This window comes from Argiope bruennichi, chromosome 10 (assembly GCF_947563725.1).
Source record: "Argiope bruennichi chromosome 10, qqArgBrue1.1, whole genome shotgun sequence".
NCBI lineage: Eukaryota > Metazoa > Arthropoda > Arachnida > Araneae > Araneidae > Argiope > Argiope bruennichi.
Window position 1 is genome coordinate 95,041,292 of NC_079160.1, and position 19,642 is coordinate 95,060,933.

Genomic DNA, 19,642 nt, shown 5'->3' on the forward strand with positions numbered 1-19,642 from the left:
GTTTATTCTCGAATATGTTTTCTTTAACCTGATAATCATTTCTTATCTTATTATTTTAATTCCTTCAAAAGTACTAAAGTAAAAACACATTCCTGATTAGTTTGAGTGACATTTTATCCAACAATCATCATTTCAATGCACTTCATGCCGGAGATCTGAGCAATGGAAAAGTAGGGGCACTTTAAATTCCTGGCAATTTGTTAGATGAGCAGCAATCGAATTCACAGATTAGATATTTCAAATGCAAATGATAAGGGAGGTGCAATTCACAGAAGTTTCTAAACTCATCTAAGGAGATTTATTTTTCTTAGATATTGATGTTGTCAAGCAAGATGAAATTAAATAGGAGTCGGTGCTTTAGAATTTCAAACGGGGCAGTATTGCTTATCTCGAATTTATGCAATTTATAACGGACTGCGTGCTTGAAGTCTGATGCTTCCGTAACGTGTTTGGGAATTCTACTCCAACAGAATTTAATCATTCGGTGACTGTGAGAAATTTAGGCATGGGAATTGAAAACGGAAACTTGGAAAATATTCCACATTAGTCTGGTTTCGTAGCATTTCGCATTCCTACCAGGAAGTAACGGATAAATAGTTCTGCAAATTTCAAATAACTAACTGGGGAAAAACTAGTGATTTTGTAAATCAATGGGGATTTGGTTGTACACTTGCAAATTATATATATGGTGAATAACTTCGTTATTATTTAACAAAAAAAAAAAAATAAAAATAAAAAAAAATAAGAGCAGGCTTAAATTAGCCACCTTAACCCTTTCTAGGGCCGTGGGAAGTATGCTTCCCACCAAATTTATCAATCTTTGTATGAAATGATGTAAGTTGGCATAAGTTCTGACAAATTTTTTTAGTAAGTCAGAAACTTAGATGCTTCAGTTCTTTATCTCAGACAAAATGATGTGTCTTGATTTGTTACTTAATTATTAATTAACCAAATTAATTAATTAATCAAATTAAATTTATCTATTAAGCTAAATGAATTCCTTTTCTTATTCTAATTTCAAGCCTAAAAATATTTTAACATAATATGACTAGAAAAAAAATGACCCTTTAAAGGGTTAAAAATCAAAAATACATTTTAAAAGTCGAAAATAATAATGTCAAATCAAAAATCTCAACTGGTAATGATCGAAATACTCTTATATTAAAATTATAATCATTTACAATATGTATTTAAATTTTTTAATATGATTTTAAGAATTTTCTTTCCTTGATATCCATTATGGTTTTGTTTACTCATTGCATTTGTTCCAGTGTCTCACGCTTTCATGATTTTGCTTTGATGACCGGATATTTTATTTAAAAAAAAATTGCCATATTTTGATCTGTTTATACAAAAATTATTTACAGTTAATACGAAATTAACCACAAACGCTTTTCTCCCGTTGATTCAGCTTCTGATTTAAAGTTAGATTTTTTTTTAAATGTGTACTAATAATGAATACAAGCATATTCGGAATGCTTGCGAATTCTTGTATGGGTCTTTCTTTCCTTCTATTCAACAATTCGATTCGGAGGGGGGGGGGGGCGGATGCACTTTTTTTTCATTTAGATCGTCATTTGTTTCATTGCTAGTTTAATTTTTAATTTTAATATCAATGTTCCTGAATATTAAGCAGTTATCAAATAGCAAACTTTACATTTTTTTAATGCTAGATTGTAGCGAAAGTTAATGAGTTGACGAATGCTAATATTCTTTCAGCATTATTTGTATTTTTGAAGGGGAGAGTATTAGAAAATAGTATGCAGAGATAAGAAACAATTCGAAGCAATGAATGTTTATTTTGAACATATTGATGTAAGACTATGAAGATAGAAGCACAAATCGCATTCTTAATGGTTCTCCGTGACAATGAAACCATAGGATCCATGTAAAGTCACGTAATGTCATTCGCATCATAGCATCATCGTACATGATTGGGTGAATATTACATGAAAAAAAAAGAAAAAAGGAAGACATATAGCGTGTTATTTCCAACATTTTAGCATTTGAAATTTTATTTTCCGGAAATGCAGATATCATCATCTTCGGAATCGAATTTTGTTATTGTTGAGGTAACTTAATTTTCCATGGTATAAATTTTTTCATTTTATTGTTCCTTTAACTATATTTATTTTACTTTTCGGTGTTTATGTTTGGCAGAATTAATTATTTTATGAAGTACAACTTTTTTTTCCAAGTCTGAGTCATGTCTGATTTCTTTCTATTAACTTGTCTTCTGTTACTTGTTTCAAATGGAATTCAGCAAATATTTTTGATTTGAATGTTTTTGATAGTTATGGATAGAAATAATCACACTGTTAGAAAACAAAACTTTCAATGTTATTATATATCTACATGTAAAGTGTGTTAAAAATAATTAATTCTTCACCACTCTTCAAATTTACATGGGATTTTCTATTACAACTTTCGATAGTTAATTTGTGACAATCATGCCTGAGGTATTGTTAAAAATATATTAAATAATCCATCTAGACAAGCATGCTTCTAGTCTCCGCTATTAATAAAAAAAGACTGTGCTCTGTAGGACATATTTGGACTAAAGCAATCAAATTTGAAATAGATATACTTCGGACATTGGAAATCTGTATTTTTTTTATTAGAATTGAATTTTAAATATTTAAAAATTAAGCGATGTTTAAGGGTGTTCAGAGGATCCTTTGACAACTTCCAAAAATATTATTGTTCAATCCTAATTTTTGCACCATTTTAAAATTCAAATAAATAAATAGAAGGGCTTTCATTTGTTCTTGGAAAAGTAACGAATATTGATGATTTTACATCATAAACGAAACTGTTTTTTGCGAAAAATAACTATGCCTACTTTGAAAAAGTAATTTAATAGACATAAAATATAGAACATTTTAAATACTATATTATGTAAAGAAGACAATTCAAACTGTATTGCGTATGAAGGTTCATCACGTACATAAACTATTAGCCCAAAATGCCTCATAATATTGTTAGGGCATCTTCACGTCCAGAATTCTGAGTATTTTATAGCATTATTAAGATGTCCAATACATAGAGATAAATTTAACAGAAATAAGGTAGAGAAAATTCCAAATACTATATTGTTACGAATCTGTGATGCTGCTTCACAGCATAGTTGGCTCCATCATCAGAAAGACTGTTTTACAGTCATCGGTATTGGACGGAGTCCGGGTGCCGCGTCGGAGGTCCCAGAGCTTGGTGACAAACTTGGCGACCATTTGGCGACTTGGCGACGAATTTGGCGAGTTTTGCGAGTTTGGCGTCAAAATAGATTATACCCGAAACATCGAGAATTTTTCCGATCTATCCATTAGGAACCGAGATACACCTCGAAAGTTCCTGATTGGTTGAGAGGCTTCTATCCCCGCCTCCGTCGATTCCGTAGTCGGAATCGTCGGTAAAGAATGAGTCTTCCAGAGATTAGCAGAGCAGCGACGGAGTCAAGCTAATGCTGAACTAAGCTGTGCGCTACTGTCTGCAGCAGAGTCTTGTGTGCACGTCTCGGCTGAAGATAATTGTCTTCTCTATGCTGTATATAGTTGTCGTCCTTGTGCTGTCCTGTGTGTCATCGTATAAATAAACGTCGTTGTTTTATTTTCTACTGCCGTCTGCTGATTGAGCGTTCTCTACACCATATAACTTCCACTATCCAAACGAACCCGGAAATTTCGTAACAATATGATTAATAAAAAAGTAGTACAAACTGCATTACGTATGAAGTACATAAACTATCAGCACAAAATGTCAATCAATATTGTTGGGATTTCTTCATGTCCAGAATTCAGAGTATTTTATAGCATTGTTAAGGCGTCATAGAATACCTTGCGATTTATTAAAATTACAAATGAACAAAGCAATATATATGCACCCTATTTTAGAAGAAACCTATAAAAAATAGTGAATGATTTAAACAGTTTGCATGTTTCGTCCCATGCTAGTCCCAGCAAATACTTGATGGACAGGTCCAGTTCAACATCACATTCGGATTTCAATTTAGTCCACTTGAGAATTGTTGAGATTCAAAGGGCCTAAAAGTTTCAGCTTGCAAAAGAATTTTTCATCTTCTGATTAATAACTATTAATATTTTTATCACTCAATGAATGAAAGAATAAAATGTTTGTGCTTTGAACTCAGTTTGGACTAGTCCTTTTCCTAAAAGCATTCAAGCAGTCAGAGGAAATATACTTCATTACTGAATGTAAAATCACCATAAAAAAGAGTGCAAACTGATAATTAGCTTAGTTATATTAACGTCCCGTTTTAAAGTCACACTAGGGCTATTTTGGGATGAACCTCGTAATCTTGAATCTTAGTTAGATGATGAGGACGACACATGAATTTGCAACCCTCTCCAAACTTCCACACAACAATAGCGGGAGGACGTTTGGCCCCAATGAGTATAACGTGCACAACTTATGCAAGCATTCTTTGGCGGAATCGGGTCCCGAACCTGAAACCCTCCAACGCCGAAGCCGAGACATTGCCATCAGGCTTCCGTGTACTACTACATGATGTAGCGTTGAAAAAGCGAAGGGAAGATATTGGGTGGAAATGAGTCATGGCTTTAATACAATAGCTTTCTACTTGGGCATAAAAATATAATTTTTTTTTGTTGAGAAAATGTGTGATGGTCTAGGAACGTTCTCCCTCAATTATTTTCCCATTTTTGATATTTTTCGTATATTTCTGTTTTCTCATAACGCCATCGGTCGAAAGGAGATTATTACAACAGGGCTTCAGATAGTTGGAGCTCTACCCTATTAGTGCCACATATTAAGTGATATATTCGCGAAGTTGTCCGATATTTCGTATATCGTGCAGTACTATAAAAATGCCGCAGAAATATTGATGAAAACTTGTGTTGTTAAGGTTCTTCATGAAGAACAGATAACTTCGAAAATGAACTCCGAAACGGGGATAGATATACCACGAAATTTAAGTTATTGTTTGCAAACGAATTCTAAAACACATCGCGCTTTTGCGCATTCGTTAGAATGGGTTTAATTCGTAACTGGAGATGGGAATCAAAATGTCTTTGCGTTGTTCATTAGCTCTGATTATCATATGGAATTTTGTTCTTCAATTTGTAGTTCCAGCAGTGTATTGATAAAGGTCTAAATATGAATGCCAATTACTCTTTTTTAAAGTTTTTGTTATTATTTATGGAATCATTGATTCCATGTCTTTGAAATTGCTTTTAATTTGAATGATGCAAAAAGAATAAAGAAATATTCTTAAAATAATATTTCAAAACATTGTATTCTTCATTTATTCTTGTTAAATTCTAACAGTTATTAACATTAGTGTAATTCCGTAATATCTAAATGAAGCTAACACTCATTAAAAGATTGTTTATGTTTTTCTTAGAACATCTTTCCAAAATTTAATATTATAACACTTAAGATTTTTAATATTAATATTTTTGGTAACTACATGATTTCCAGAGTGTATTGTGATTCCAAAATAAATTCCAATGCTGTTTACAAAAGACAAAAAAGAAAAATGACGATGGAGTCATCTTGACTCCATGTCCCTGGCCGAGTGAGGAAAGTCATGGCTCCAGTTACGGGTAAATCCAACAAAATAGTGGAGAGAGGTAAGATGAAAGAAGGAGATGTTTACATTTAGTAATAAAGTTAATTCCGGAAATACGCACATCCTTCTGCGTTTCACCCCTAAGTGAGATAGAATCGTCGAAAAGAAGTCGTATCAGGATACCGAAATCGACAGTGCTAACTATGCTGATAGATGTCAGCATAACAGATACCTAAGAAGAGAGCTCATACACCGTTTCAGTCGTTGGCTCTTCTCTTCCCATATCAGGTACTTCATTTGCTCATAAGTTTTTTTTCACTTTTGCTTCACCCTTCAGTTTGTGAGGTTTCCTGCAGCTTCCACTACCAAGGCAACGTACTTAAGACAAAATTAATCATCAACTTTATCATTCGACAGAACTATCGTGCAATTTTAAAATCTTTCAAAATATAATTATAAAATACTTAGGGTTATAGGATTATAAATATTCAGGGTTAGTTTTAGACGCAAAATTGAGCTTTAATAGCCATATTAAAGCAGTCCTCTCCAAAGCTACTAAAATGAGTATTAAACTCAACAGCTTAATTTCTCCATGGAGCAAGCTATCGATTAGGCTGAAGCTTCTGCTCTACAAAGCTATTTTAAGACCAATTCTGATGTACGGCTCCCAAATATGGGGGGCGACATCAGCCACTAACATCAAGAGGTTGCAAGTTTTTCAAAACAGACAACTGAGGAAAATAGTTAACGCACCCTTTATGTCAGAGGAAATATAATACACAACGACCTCAAAATTGAACCTGTTTCGGAATTTATTAAAATAACGTCAATTAAGTTCTTTGAAAAGTTACCCCAGATTCGCAACGAGTTATTGAAATTACCAGCGTATGATCCAACGTTACCCAGCTCTAGGGAAAGACCTAGAGCTGCAATTGATAATGTTTACATTAATTTCCCAGATAAAAAAGATGAGAACATCCTAACTCTGTTGCCAATCTGGTGGCTTAAAATTCTCAAAATTATTACTGTTTAGGCCTTAGATAGCTACGATGTGCTACACGCGAGAATAATTTTCTGTAATTTTTTATTCAGCCCAATTAAAGTCAGTCCCCATAGAAAAAGGCACGTGCAACGTAAATCCATTAAAATTCTCTCTTTACCCCATAAATAATCTTTTCATTATTTTAATTAAATTAATTGTATCAAATTTTTAAATATATAAAAATTAATTACCAAATTTCATGACGTTAGAGCTTTACTGCGCTCGTCTAAACTAGTTTCAATTAATTCTAACTTTCCCTAAACTAACAAATTAAAGTATATATTCCAAATTATGATGTGGATGTGCTCGTGACCACTTTGTTACATCGCAGAAATCCGAAACATCACGACGTTGCCGTTGTAATTATAAAAAAAGCTTATCTGTCATGGTATTCATTTGTGTAATAAGAATTACTGTCACTGCATTTACAGATTTTTTTTAAATATTTCATGAAAAGACATCAATGCTATGCTTATAATGATGAAGCTAAAAGTTTTATAATTATATTATACTGTTTCCCTTTTGCCCTCACATGGTTAAAGACAATCAGACTAGATGAAACTTTTCCCGTTTTCCCACAAATAGTTAAGTGCATGCAGACGCCAGATGTGGATCCTTTTCACTAGAAGAGTCATTGTGTTTGATCATTTGTTACTATCCAGGCGTGGGAACACAGAAGTGTATCCCATCGTTTCAAATAGACCCATCATGTCTTCAAGGAAGAGGAATGTCAAAACATCCAGATGCTAAACTTGTTTTCCTTTATAGAGAAACTTTTCAAGTCATCAAGAGTCAATCAATCACCAGCACTTTAGCCGGCTTTAGCAGCGAATTGATTGTAATTGACATATGCTCAAGAGGCGGTCGGTCGCAAAGATGGTTCCTTAATAGACACTCCGTAGGTCGGATTTTATAGACAATTGAGGAAGCGTTGCTGAGCAGCTATTGGGTGATAGGAAACTGATGTTCACCAATGAGAAAACCGGAGGCGGATATCTGATGAAAATAAAATGCGGTTATTTTCCAGAGAAGAAAAAAAGGCTTCGAAATATAATTCGGAGAGACTTCAGAAGGTGGAAAAATTGTTCCCGATTTTTTCAGAAGCTTCGTTTGATTCGGGCTTTTATGTTAGGATCCACCCGATAAAGATCGGGGGGATTTCTGGAGTGGCCTTGAAGTAGCTTAGAAGTAACAGACTGTTAGCGTTTTTTAATCACACCAAATTTTACGGATTATTTTAATATTTAATTATAAAATGTGTCACATTTTAGATAAAAATTGGTCAATTTTTTGCTTCTCTCATCTCATCGCTGATTAGTGAAGTCACAATTAATGATTTCAAATCTCTAAATCTGTTTAATCAGAAAAGTTATTAAAATTTACATGAAATGTAATTGTAGAGACAACAATTTAACAACATTTAAATGGATATAAATCAAAATATTTTTAAATTAGTGAATTTGAAGAATGAAATATTATATGGCAACAAGATATAAATGGACTAAAAGGATAATTTAATACATTCACAATAATTTAAATTAGCACAAATGGTTTCTAAGACCCTTAGGCAATTTCCAATGCAAAGAAAACTGATTAAATAAGAATTTATCAAAATAATTGGCATTTTAATAAAATTATTTATATAAAAGAGAAAATTTTATAAAAAAGAAAGAAAAATTTAATAATTAAGTAGAAAAAGAATATTAATGATTTACAGCTTAATTTAAATAAGTAAGGAAGCTAGTGGGAAAAAAATAAAACTTGAAATATGTGAAAGAATGATATACACAATGCAAAGATGAAATAAGTGTAGGAATAGGAATCAATAAATTAGTTATTAGTCTTATCTGAAATAATTTTATTAAAAATAGTTTTTAAAAACAGTTTTACAAATATTATATGGAAAAAAATTAGAATTTTTAATTCTTTTTTCTATAATATATAATTCATTATAATTATTACAGGATCTTATAATTTATAATAACTGTTTTTCAAAATCATTTGTAAATGACACCCTACATTTTATTTTTCAAAATCCATTGAATTTTTCACTAATCGAAGTTAGTGGTTATTAACTATATATTATTACATTAATAACTCTATATTATTATTTTACTAATTAATATCTGAAAATCTAACAATAGTTATAATTACTATTGAATAAAACTTTCAGAGCTTGATAATTTAAGAAGTAAAACTAAAAGAGACAATAAAATTCCATTCTTTTTTATTATGAAACACGGTAAGTTAAGTAAAAGTCTTAAAATGGTAGTATTAACATTTACGTCTTTTATTGAGTAATTTTACGTCTTTTAGTACTTCATAAAGATATTCATATGTGGAGAACGTGGAAAATTGCGAGACATTTGCTTGTAGCCAATGCCTTTAAACGTTCATACTTTCATTCCTCACAAGTAGAGTGTAAATTTCGATGCATGCCTGTTTTCAAAGTTTCAAAAAATTTTGCTTCTTTTTCTTAATAACCTGAAAAAAGAAGATAAATTATGATCAGAAAACAAAGCTACAGAATTTTGTAAGTCAAGCAAGAAGCTAACATTATGAAAAATAGAGTTACTTTCTTATTGCCTGTAGGACTAAATCATATTCTCATAAAAATGATTAACAATTAATCAACAAAGTTATTAAAAAGTGATCAAGAAAGTAATTATAAAGTGATAATATTCCACAATGCTTCAGAATAAAATTTCAGCTTATGGTAATAAATTTTCATGAATTATATGAATAAAAAATGCTTTTAATATGCGAATTAATTTCGAAGACTGACATGAAATAAAAAGTAATAGTTAGAAATAAAATCACAATATAATGATATGTGAAATTCTCTTATCATGAAGCATTAATCGATACAAAATTAAATAATTCAAAATATGTGAAGAGATCTTTTGAATACCTTATTTTATTTCTTAAGAAACAGAAGTTTTGATTTTTTTTACATAAAACTGCAAGTCTATTTTGAAGCGGTATGTTCTTTTCTGTCTGGAAAAAGTATATTGTCTCCTAATTAAAAATTGGCCCGTCAAACCATACATATCGAATACGAATGCATTTAACTTAATATTTATTATTATAAAATAATATATAAATTAAATTAAAATTACACACTAAGATAGAGTTTTCATTATCTGAACAATTCTGTTTTAAAGGCGGCCAAAAAGCGACAAGAAAAAATTTATCCAAATTAAAAGATATGCGCAAATGCATAAATATATATAAGAAAAAATTATATAAGAAACATAAGGGCTATTGAAATCGCCAAATTGGCGGAATAATTTTTTCTTGGCGCTTTTCGGTCGCCGTTACAAACGATAAGTAACACTTTTAAACGTCTAAAAATGTAAGAAAATGAAAAATATGTGCATTATTGCTGAAGGTGGCTTCAAAGTAAATTCCGAGCTTTAATCCACAGATATAAAACAGTTTATTTGTTTTACTGATATATTTTGCCATTTCCTTTCTACTGAATTTTCTTGTAAAGATATCGTCGCTGTTATATCAAAATATCGTATATCAAAACTATACACTATAAAAAATAAAGAATTTTGATATAATAGCTGGACCCATAAGACATTTTGTGAAAATATAAATCAATGATATATTATATACGATAGTTTGTGAGTGAATATAAATTACATATTCACTAATCTAAAAAATAGCAAATAGTGCATACAAAAAACTTCCATATAGCTATGAAGATCTAATTATAAAGATATTCTATTATGACATAGATTCTGGTTTCAAGACTGATTGAAAGCCATCTTATTTTTGTTGAGAATATGATTCTAGTACGGATAATAAACTGTTATAAGCATATTTTTAAAGATAAATCAAAGATCATCAATCTAACTCTAGTTTATCTTTCAATAGTATGGATTTGAATCTTTAGCTAAAGTTTTCTTTTGAATATAGTATTCATATTCTAAAAAACAATAGAATTCCTTAAGAAAGTAAGAAAAACATTTTAGAAACAAAATTTACATGAGCATAAGTATATAATTAAAAAATTCAGACATTATTACATTACCATGTAAATCCATATTTCTATCTAATCATCAATCCAGTTTCGACTCATTGTTTCTACAGCTAATTTCGAATATGCATCCACCAAAAGTTTCCATTCTTCAGATTTCAATATCTCTTTCGCGTTTTTCAAAATATATTGCTGAGCAGTTACCTTCAGATCCTTGTCCTGGTGCAAATCTGAAAGTATTAGAGCATCGCATACGTTCTCAAGATGTAGATTGCTCTTCATAAAGAAAGAGCACTTTTCTTTCAATGAAATCACAGAATACTTGTCAGCGGCCTTGTACAATTGGAAAGCAACATTCCAATTCAGATCTTCCAGCTTGTCAGAGTAAAAGTACAAGAGCAAGCGACGAACTGTTTCATCGTCTAAATCAGAGACGTCAGCGCTTCCATTTATCTTTTCCTTCATTTCGCTAGAAAACATTGCTTTAAATACTGGAGACCTTGCACCAAGAATTGAAGTATGGACAGGAAATGTATTTGTTTTTGTTTGGAGTTTCATATCACATAAGCTTTGCTCTGTGTATAATGACATTAAATCAGATGTTAACGAGCATGGATTATGAAATATCTTTTCTTGAGTAATGCTATTTTGCCAGCTATGAGTTACTTCATTCGTAGTTAATGAAGTATAATCACTAACAACTTTTTCAACAGCTTCGACAGCAAGTCCAGTAGAAATAATTAGTTCAAATCGCAGGGTTAAGATATCATTTGGCAAATAACGATTTTTATGGTTTATTAGGTCACTTTTCTTGAGCTTACATGGAAACGTTGAATATTTCCCATTATCAAACCAACAATCAAATGCTCCTATATCCACTTCACGTTTCTTAGAATCTATTAAAAAAATCTTCACAGTGAAATATTTCATGCTCTGGTCAATAGGACAGATGCTCGTGAAAAGGTTCGCTTCAGAATACTGTGCTTCAGTATGAAAAAGATTAATTTTAGTCATAACTTGATTGGCTGGAGACTTAATTTCAAAGGTTTTAATATCATCGGTTGTTAAACGGCTGAATTTTTCTATAAACCACACAAAAGACAAGTTTTCTACATAAATGATACTTCGGACAATTTGTTGTCTGATTTCCACTGATTTCTCTGCAAAGTAAAATATGCAACGTAATGTCAATATGTCACCAGAAAAATAATCCTTTTTCTCTCTAGAAAATACATTCCTTTCTACGCTAATTTCATCGGATGAATCGTTTATTGCACTTGCATACATTAGGGCGCCATCAGCTGTGAAGAAGTAAATACGATATTTTAATTCGGCTTTTTCAACAACATGGCAGATTTTTTCTCTTTGCAGGCATAAAGTTAAGCTGCTATCATGGACACGTCCACGTGGAAACAATAATAATTTCCATCTGGTTTCTTCAGTCTTGTTCAAAGTGAAAGACGGACTGATAAGAGCTTCACCTGTCTTTTGCCAACAATAACTGAAGTTATTTATAGACCATGAAAAATAGTTTTTTTCGCAGATTTCTTCATATGCCAACTCCGAAAAAGAGAACATTATTCAGCGATTTTTAATCCTCAACTTTGCATTAAATTGCAAACACTATAAAATATTTCTTTTAGAAAAAGCCGGTATCACACTTTTACTAATACAAAAAATCAAAGGAATTTCTTTCGTAGCGTATTGCTGTTCACTTCTTTGTAAACTAAGAGCACCGACATCCTGTATCAATAAATTTTTGAGCGAACTCTGGACGAAAGCAATTAAAATTATACGCCTATCGAATGTTAAAACCGCATGACTAAGTAATCATTTATGAAAAGGGGAAAATTCCCATCACAGACGAACTTTTTTTTTTCTCTTCGAGATAAATTTATATCTTATCTTTGACCTTCACTTATGGCAATCGCAACTGCAACTTTAGAAACGAACAATGTTGTAAAAGTAGTACCAACTTAATACATAGATAAAATATTTTTATCTGTTTCGATTGAAACTATCGCTCATTTTCACTAACTTTCACTTTAAATTTCATTATCTTAGCACTTCGATACAAAAAAAAAAAAAAAAAAAAAAAAACTTGCAATGATAAAACTTTTGATTCGTTCTACGAGGTTTTACTTGCTTCAAAATGAAAACGTATTCTCTTTATCTTCCTTAAGGTATACGTACATACTAGAAGATTTTTCTTTTAAATTTTAACTTTAAAAATCCAGTTTTTTCATAATAGGTCATTAATATATGTTTAAACTCATTTCAGTGAGAAAAAAACCCATATAACACTAATTATTAACTAATTAACTAATATTTAATGAGCTAATTAGCATATTTTTTGAAACATAATTCTAATTTGTACAGACACACAATTCTATTTGGAATTTATGCCTAATATTACTCTTCATGTTGTCTGCCTCAATCAAGTTATAAAAATGTATAGTTTTTTTAAATAATTTTTTTAATTAACGATGATAGAAAAAGTGAGATTTTTTCTGTCATTTTAACTTTTAAATAGCTATTAAAAATTTATTTCTATAAATATAACTTTGATTGAGGCACAAAACATCCGCTATTTCATACAGATTATTTTGATATATAAATAAATAATTGTATTTGCTTAATTTTTGTTGAGTTATGATTGTTTGAATGAAGCGACATAATGGAAAAATATCATTCTTCATAAAACGAGTTTTAAAAAAAGTCGTAACTAGAGTTTTTAATGAAAGCACCTCAAGAAAAATAATTATAACTCGGGAAATATTTCGAATATTGACAACATCTTGGTATCGTTTGAAAGCTAAAGGATCAGAGAACATTATTAAGCAATAAAAAAAATATTCGATATTTTGAACAATTTTTGAAGTTTCAAGTGTGTACCTTAAAATAGATAAATAAAAAGGATAATGTCTAAATTAATTTGAAGTAATTATAACCTGAAAAGTTTAGGAGTTAAAGGTTCTTATAACTCGAGAAATATTTCGAATATTGACAACATCTAGGTATCGTTTGAAAGCTAATGGATCAGAGAACATTATTAAGCAATAAAAAAAAAATTCGATATTTTGAACGATTTTCGAAGTTTCAAGTATGTACCTTAAAATAGATAAATAAAAATTAATGTCTAAATTAATTTGAAGTAATTATAACCTGAAAAGTTTAGGAGTTAAAGGTGCATTTAAAAATTAGATATAAAATTGTAACAAATGTTGAAATTTTAAGCTACTAATTTTAACTATAAAACACGGTTTGCATATTTAGCATCAATAAGTCACAAAATTTTTTTAACATAAGAAAAAATAATTCAAAAACAGCCAATAGGTGGCGTTTCGCACATAGATGACACACAAACATCAAAAATATCAAAATATTTATTATAGCAATATCTGTTCTACATGTCCACCAACACAGGTGATAACAGATTGCAGGCCTGTCACAATAGCGTACAGAATGTCAGGCTGTATACATGACAGCTCTCGGCGGATTGCATTTTTCAATTCCGAACAGATTGGATGAACAGGATCGATACACCCGGAATTTTAAACTTCTCCATAACCAAAAGTCTTCTGGTGTTATATTTAGAGACCTAGGAGACCCTGGAAACTTGCAACGTCTGCCAATGATTCTCTCTACTCCAAACGTCTGTATCAAGAATTTCTTGACTGGAGTAGCAATCTGACTTGTTGCTCTATCTGGCATAAACGTCACAGTAGGAGGAGCTCTTTTTCACACAAACATCGAACAACCTTTTAGCGCAGAAGCTTAAATAACACCGATAATTTACTTTCACCGTTTTCCACCCATTTACTGTTTCAAAGAAAAAGGGTCCTATCATGAAGGAACATATGAAAACACACCACATTTTGACTTTGGAGGAATGCAGTGGTTTCTCAGGGTACATTCGTGGATTTGACGCCGCGCAAATGCGACAGTTATGGGTACTAACGTCACCATGAAGCGAAAAATGAATTTCATCTGTCCACAAGATTTTAAAAGTCCAGGAGGGATCTTGTTCAATTTTGGATAGAGCCCACCTCGGAAATACTTCTCTCTCTCTACGATATCCGACGGAAAAAAGTTCATGGTAAAGACTGTTATTCTGGATCAAGAGGATAATGATTTATTATCATCTGTCTCATTTGCTTATTTCTAACTTAATCGTCCTTACCAGTGCCATCTGTCGGCTATTTTTTCAAACTTTTTTCTTATCTTAAAAAAAATCCAGTGACCTATCAATGCTAAACCTTCAAACTGTTTTTTATTTTGGTTATTTTTTCGGGTTTTATGAATTTTTAAAGATTTTCGGGCTTTTTGCCCACCCAGTAGATCGAAAATTAGGAAATGTTTAGTATAATAAACAGTATGGCTTAAATCTTCCGAGGTAGTATGTGTAAGAGACAGTATTTCTATAACTTGCACCATCACATTCAGGCACCGTTAATAGTTTATTTATTGTTACTTACGTTTAAATAATTCATTATTCTCCAAGAGGAATCGCAAGACTATCTTTAGCTCTCCAGATTCTTGCAGTAAGGAAGTTTTATTTATTATTTAATGACTTTTTTGTAATCGCTATATAACCACATTCTTACGATTTGTTTTTCAAAAATCTGTATTAATGAAGCTTCAATATGTTCATTGAATTTTACCGCAAAAGTAAACATTTTTAGAAAATTCCAGTTATTTTTAACTTGTAATCGACTTTTAACTGGAACATCAAAAACATTTGGAAAGCACTGACAGGATAATCTAGAGCGAGAAGTTATACAGATAAGTATTTTTTCATTTTTTTTTTCGCAAAATGACTGAAGGTACAGAAACAGCGAAGAAAAAACGCAACCTTAAACGCCACTAACTCGCTTAACAAATTCTTTAAATCAATCTGAATCCTGAGGAAATTAAGATTTATTAAACAGAAATTATAAATTAGAAACGGCTATTCTGATTCAGATTCAGTAGATGCTGAACTACCGGATTATTATATGAGAAAAATCGAGAATTTCAAAAATAAGTATTTTGGAACCAAAGTCAAGCTATATGGATATATTGATAATTTGAATATGCATACATCCATGAATATTGTGAATGATATTATGCAAATGACTAATATATCTAGCTGTAATTTCATATCACCTAGAATTAATATTAAATCATTTAGAAGTAACTATAATGACTAGCAAGTATTCAAAAATCTACAGTAATCACCGATTCACGCAAATGAAACTCTTTCTAATTTTCAAAAATTCCATTATTTCTCTGATGAATCAGTTATTGTGATAAAGCGTATTTCAATTTCAGATTCTAGTTACACAGAAGCGTTACAAACATTAATTGTTTTTATAAAAAAGAGCAGAATGCCTTACCCTTAATTAAAAACTTTATGAATAAATTCTGGTGTTATTCAATTAAATGCATCTAACTGACGCACCACTGCTGATGAGGAAATAATAAGAGGTCTGAAAATCAGATCAAAGGGGCCTGGATCCAAGAAACTATTTAGCGCTCTAAATGTTTTTAAAAGTAAATAAATAAATAAATAAAAACACGAACACGAACGTAAAATACTATTGCATGTTTATTTAATGCATCAATTAGTTTTTGCTATTAATTACTACAGAAAAATTACAAATTTTTTTACAGTTTCTTTTTTGATACTTAATATTGCAAATGCATTAAGCATTCAGCGCACATGCTTGACCGAATTAAATTTTTATATTAATTTTAATTCACTGAAATAGATTTCAATATTTGCTAAGGTAACTGGCAACGTGAGAAATTTTTTTTAACAGAGTTAATACATTTGAAGTAACTCATTGTAATTATTGTTTAGAATTTATTGCAATGTCTTGTGCGTTATTTACATTATTTTTTTGGAAGTCAAATTCCGTAAATCAATTTCCTGGATTAGGTTTTCATCTGCATTTTTGTTATAAAACTTTACAGAATTTCCGGAATTTTTTTTCTAATTTATGTTTTATTAAAGTTTTTATATCATGAATTAATTTGAAATACTGTTAAATTTATTTTCTATCTGCACAATAACAAATTACAGTGTTAAGAAGTAACATTTAAATTCTACTAATGTTTTTTTTTATAACTTCATCTTCTGCTATTTCGGAATATAATCTTTTTCTTTTTTGAATTCGTTTTTTATGAAAATGTTCTGAAATATTGAAATTACGTACTATCACTTTCGCTTCGTCTAAAAATGTGTTAATTCTGTTCGTAAATGTTGGATTTCAGTTTTTTAATTTTATTGATTAAATTAAAAGTCGAGTCAAGAGCAATTGTTTTTAATTGAAAGAGTTTATTGATAGTATTAATTCTGGGTAATATTGCAAATCATACAATGAAACATAAAATGAATGGCATTTCTTATACTGAATCCAATGATTTCGGATACCGCTATATTATCGTCAAATGTACCAATAAATTCTTCTACGGTTTTTCTTAAATGTATCAACAACTTCTTCTACGGTATTCTTACATGTATCAATAAATTCTTCTATCTAAATTCTTCTTATTACAAATTTGTATAAACTGTATCAAATATACAAATGTATCAAATGTTCAAATGTATCATTCTTCGGTATTCTACGGTATTCTAGAATGTATCAATAAATTCTTCTATCTAAATTCTTCTTATTAGAAATTTGCATAAATTGTATCAAATATACAAATGTATCAAATGTTCAAATGTATCATTCTTCGGTATTCTACGGTATTCTGAAATGTATCAATAGATTCTTCTATCTAAATTCTTCTTATTACAAATTTGTATAAATTGTATCAAATATACAAATGTATCAAATGTTCAAATGTATCATTCTTCGGTATTCTACGGTATTCTGAAATGTATCAATAGATTCTTCTATCTAAATTCTTCTTATTACAAATTTGTATAAATTGTATCAAATATACAAATGTATGAAATGTTCAAATGTATCATTCTTCGGTATTCTACGGTATTCTAGAATGTATCAATAAATTCTTCTATCTAAATTCTTCTTATTACAAATTTGTATAAATTGTATCAAATATACAAATGTATCAAATGTTCAAATGTATCATTCTTCGGTATTCTACGGTATTTTGAAATGTATCAATAGATTCTTCTATCTAAATTCTTCTTATTACAAATTTGTATAAATTGTATCAAATATACAAATGTATCAAATGTTCAAATGTATCATTCTTCGGTATTCTACGGTATTCTAGAATGTATCAATAAATTCTTCTATCTAAATTCTTCTTATTAGAAATTTGTTCAAACTGTGCATATACTACTTTAATCGAATCTATTTTGGCTTCCTAGACAGTATCGCATAATCGATTAAGAGTAATATTTAAATACTTTTGCAGAATTTCCCATCTTTTTGTAGATGCAGAAAAAAAGCAATATAAAAGCTGCAAAATTTATAATATATGCTGCTGGAGGCGGTATCAAAAATTAATAAATTAAAAGAGTGTCATAGGCAAGGCTCATAAATTGCATGAGGGTTTAGAGCAATTATTTTAGAGTCTACACCTTTATATTTCCCTTTCATGTTTATACCTTTGTCGTATGAGTGTCCTCTACAATTCATAATATCTTAGTCAAACTCACTTAATCTTTTCAATAGAGTTTTTGCTAGTCTTTTCCAGTCACATTAGTTACTTCAATAAACCATATAAATAATTCATTTATAGTTAATTTTTTCTCTTCAAAATTTACATTCCTAATAATGACTGAAGTTTGTCCCTTATAGGAAATAACAGGTGTACAATCCATTTGGATACTATCGCACAATGCCTCTTTTTATATCGTTTTTAATTTTGTTAATGGCTTCATTTTCTAACACAGGAATAATTTGTTTTGTGATCTATGAGCTAAATGATGCCCAATTTTATTTTTCGAATTTTTTATATTGTTAATATGATCTATTAGCATAGAGTCATGTTTACTTAATCATTCAATTAAACTTAAAAAAATTCCATTATTAGGGGTTCCTATTATTTTCATGGGCTCCTCGAAGTAGAAGATTATTACATGTTAAAAATAGAATCACATCCTCAATTCAATAAATTAGTAATTTAAATCGTTCCGTTTCTGTACTTATATTAATTTGATTTGTTTTATCAATAATGGAACATAAATTTAGTCGTTTTAGTAATTCTTTCCAAGCAATAAATGAATAAAAGAAAAAAAAATGCTCATTGTCTTGAATTTTAGTTGACAATTTTCTCTAGTTGTTATAGCCACCTATAAATCGTGTAGACTGTTCTTTCCTCTTTTGAAAAATAGTATGCAGCAACAGAAGGCCAGTCTTGCGTTTTTAAATAAATTAATCGGCTGCGAAGCTGAGTTTCACCATTTGATATTTTTTAAGTAATACGTAGTGGAAAAATGATATACCTTCAGCATTCTTCGAAAAAACTCCTTTGTGTTGTACAGGTCCGATTTTAACCCAAAACATTTTTAACTTATCTGTTATAATGCTTTAGCATAAACTTGGATTATTTATATACCTTGAACATATTTGTTACATTATCTTCTAATTCGACCATATTTATATAAACCTACAGTTTTTCAACAAATTTCACAATTTCCACATTTTTACTGCAAGATTGTGTAGTTTGAGAGGAGCTTTCTTCTCCAGTTGTTGCTTGAATTATAACTTCTTAAGTCGAAGCAATTTCATTTCCAGAATTACTTATAGCCAAGAAAATAAGTCTACTTGTGATTTCTTGAAATTTAAACAGCTTTTTTCTTTTCTGTAAATTTTCTTTTTTTCTACCAAGAGGACTATTCTCTTTTCATGGACATGATTAGATCTAAAAATTATAACATTTTATAGTATGAATTATCAAAATATTATATTCAATACAATATGGTAGTAAGGTAAATGATTGAAAATCTACTTAACTTATATATACAATATGTTGCACACTTGCACTAAACTGTGAACTCCGTGTATTCCCAATTTTATTTTTTATGTTATTATGTATTTTAATTTTTTCTTCTTTTCGCTATTAGTATTCAGAAAATTATTTTAGTTCTTTATAATCT

General features: G+C 30.1%; 1 protein-coding gene across 1 annotated transcript; it reads right to left on the reverse strand.

Moving 5' to 3' along the window:
• Positions 1-8,559: 8,559 nt before the first annotated feature.
• Positions 8,560-12,401, reverse strand: LOC129987804 (speckle-type POZ protein-like). The gene is made up of 2 exons (XM_056095744.1): positions 10,633-12,401; positions 8,560-9,074 (listed from the first exon to the last, which is right to left on the reverse strand). The coding sequence occupies exon 1, from the start codon at positions 12,154-12,156 to the stop codon at positions 10,654-10,656; it is 1,503 nt and encodes a 500-aa protein (XP_055951719.1). The 5' UTR covers positions 12,157-12,401; the 3' UTR covers positions 8,560-9,074; positions 10,633-10,653.
• Between the last annotated feature and the right edge of the window lie 7,241 nt (positions 12,402-19,642).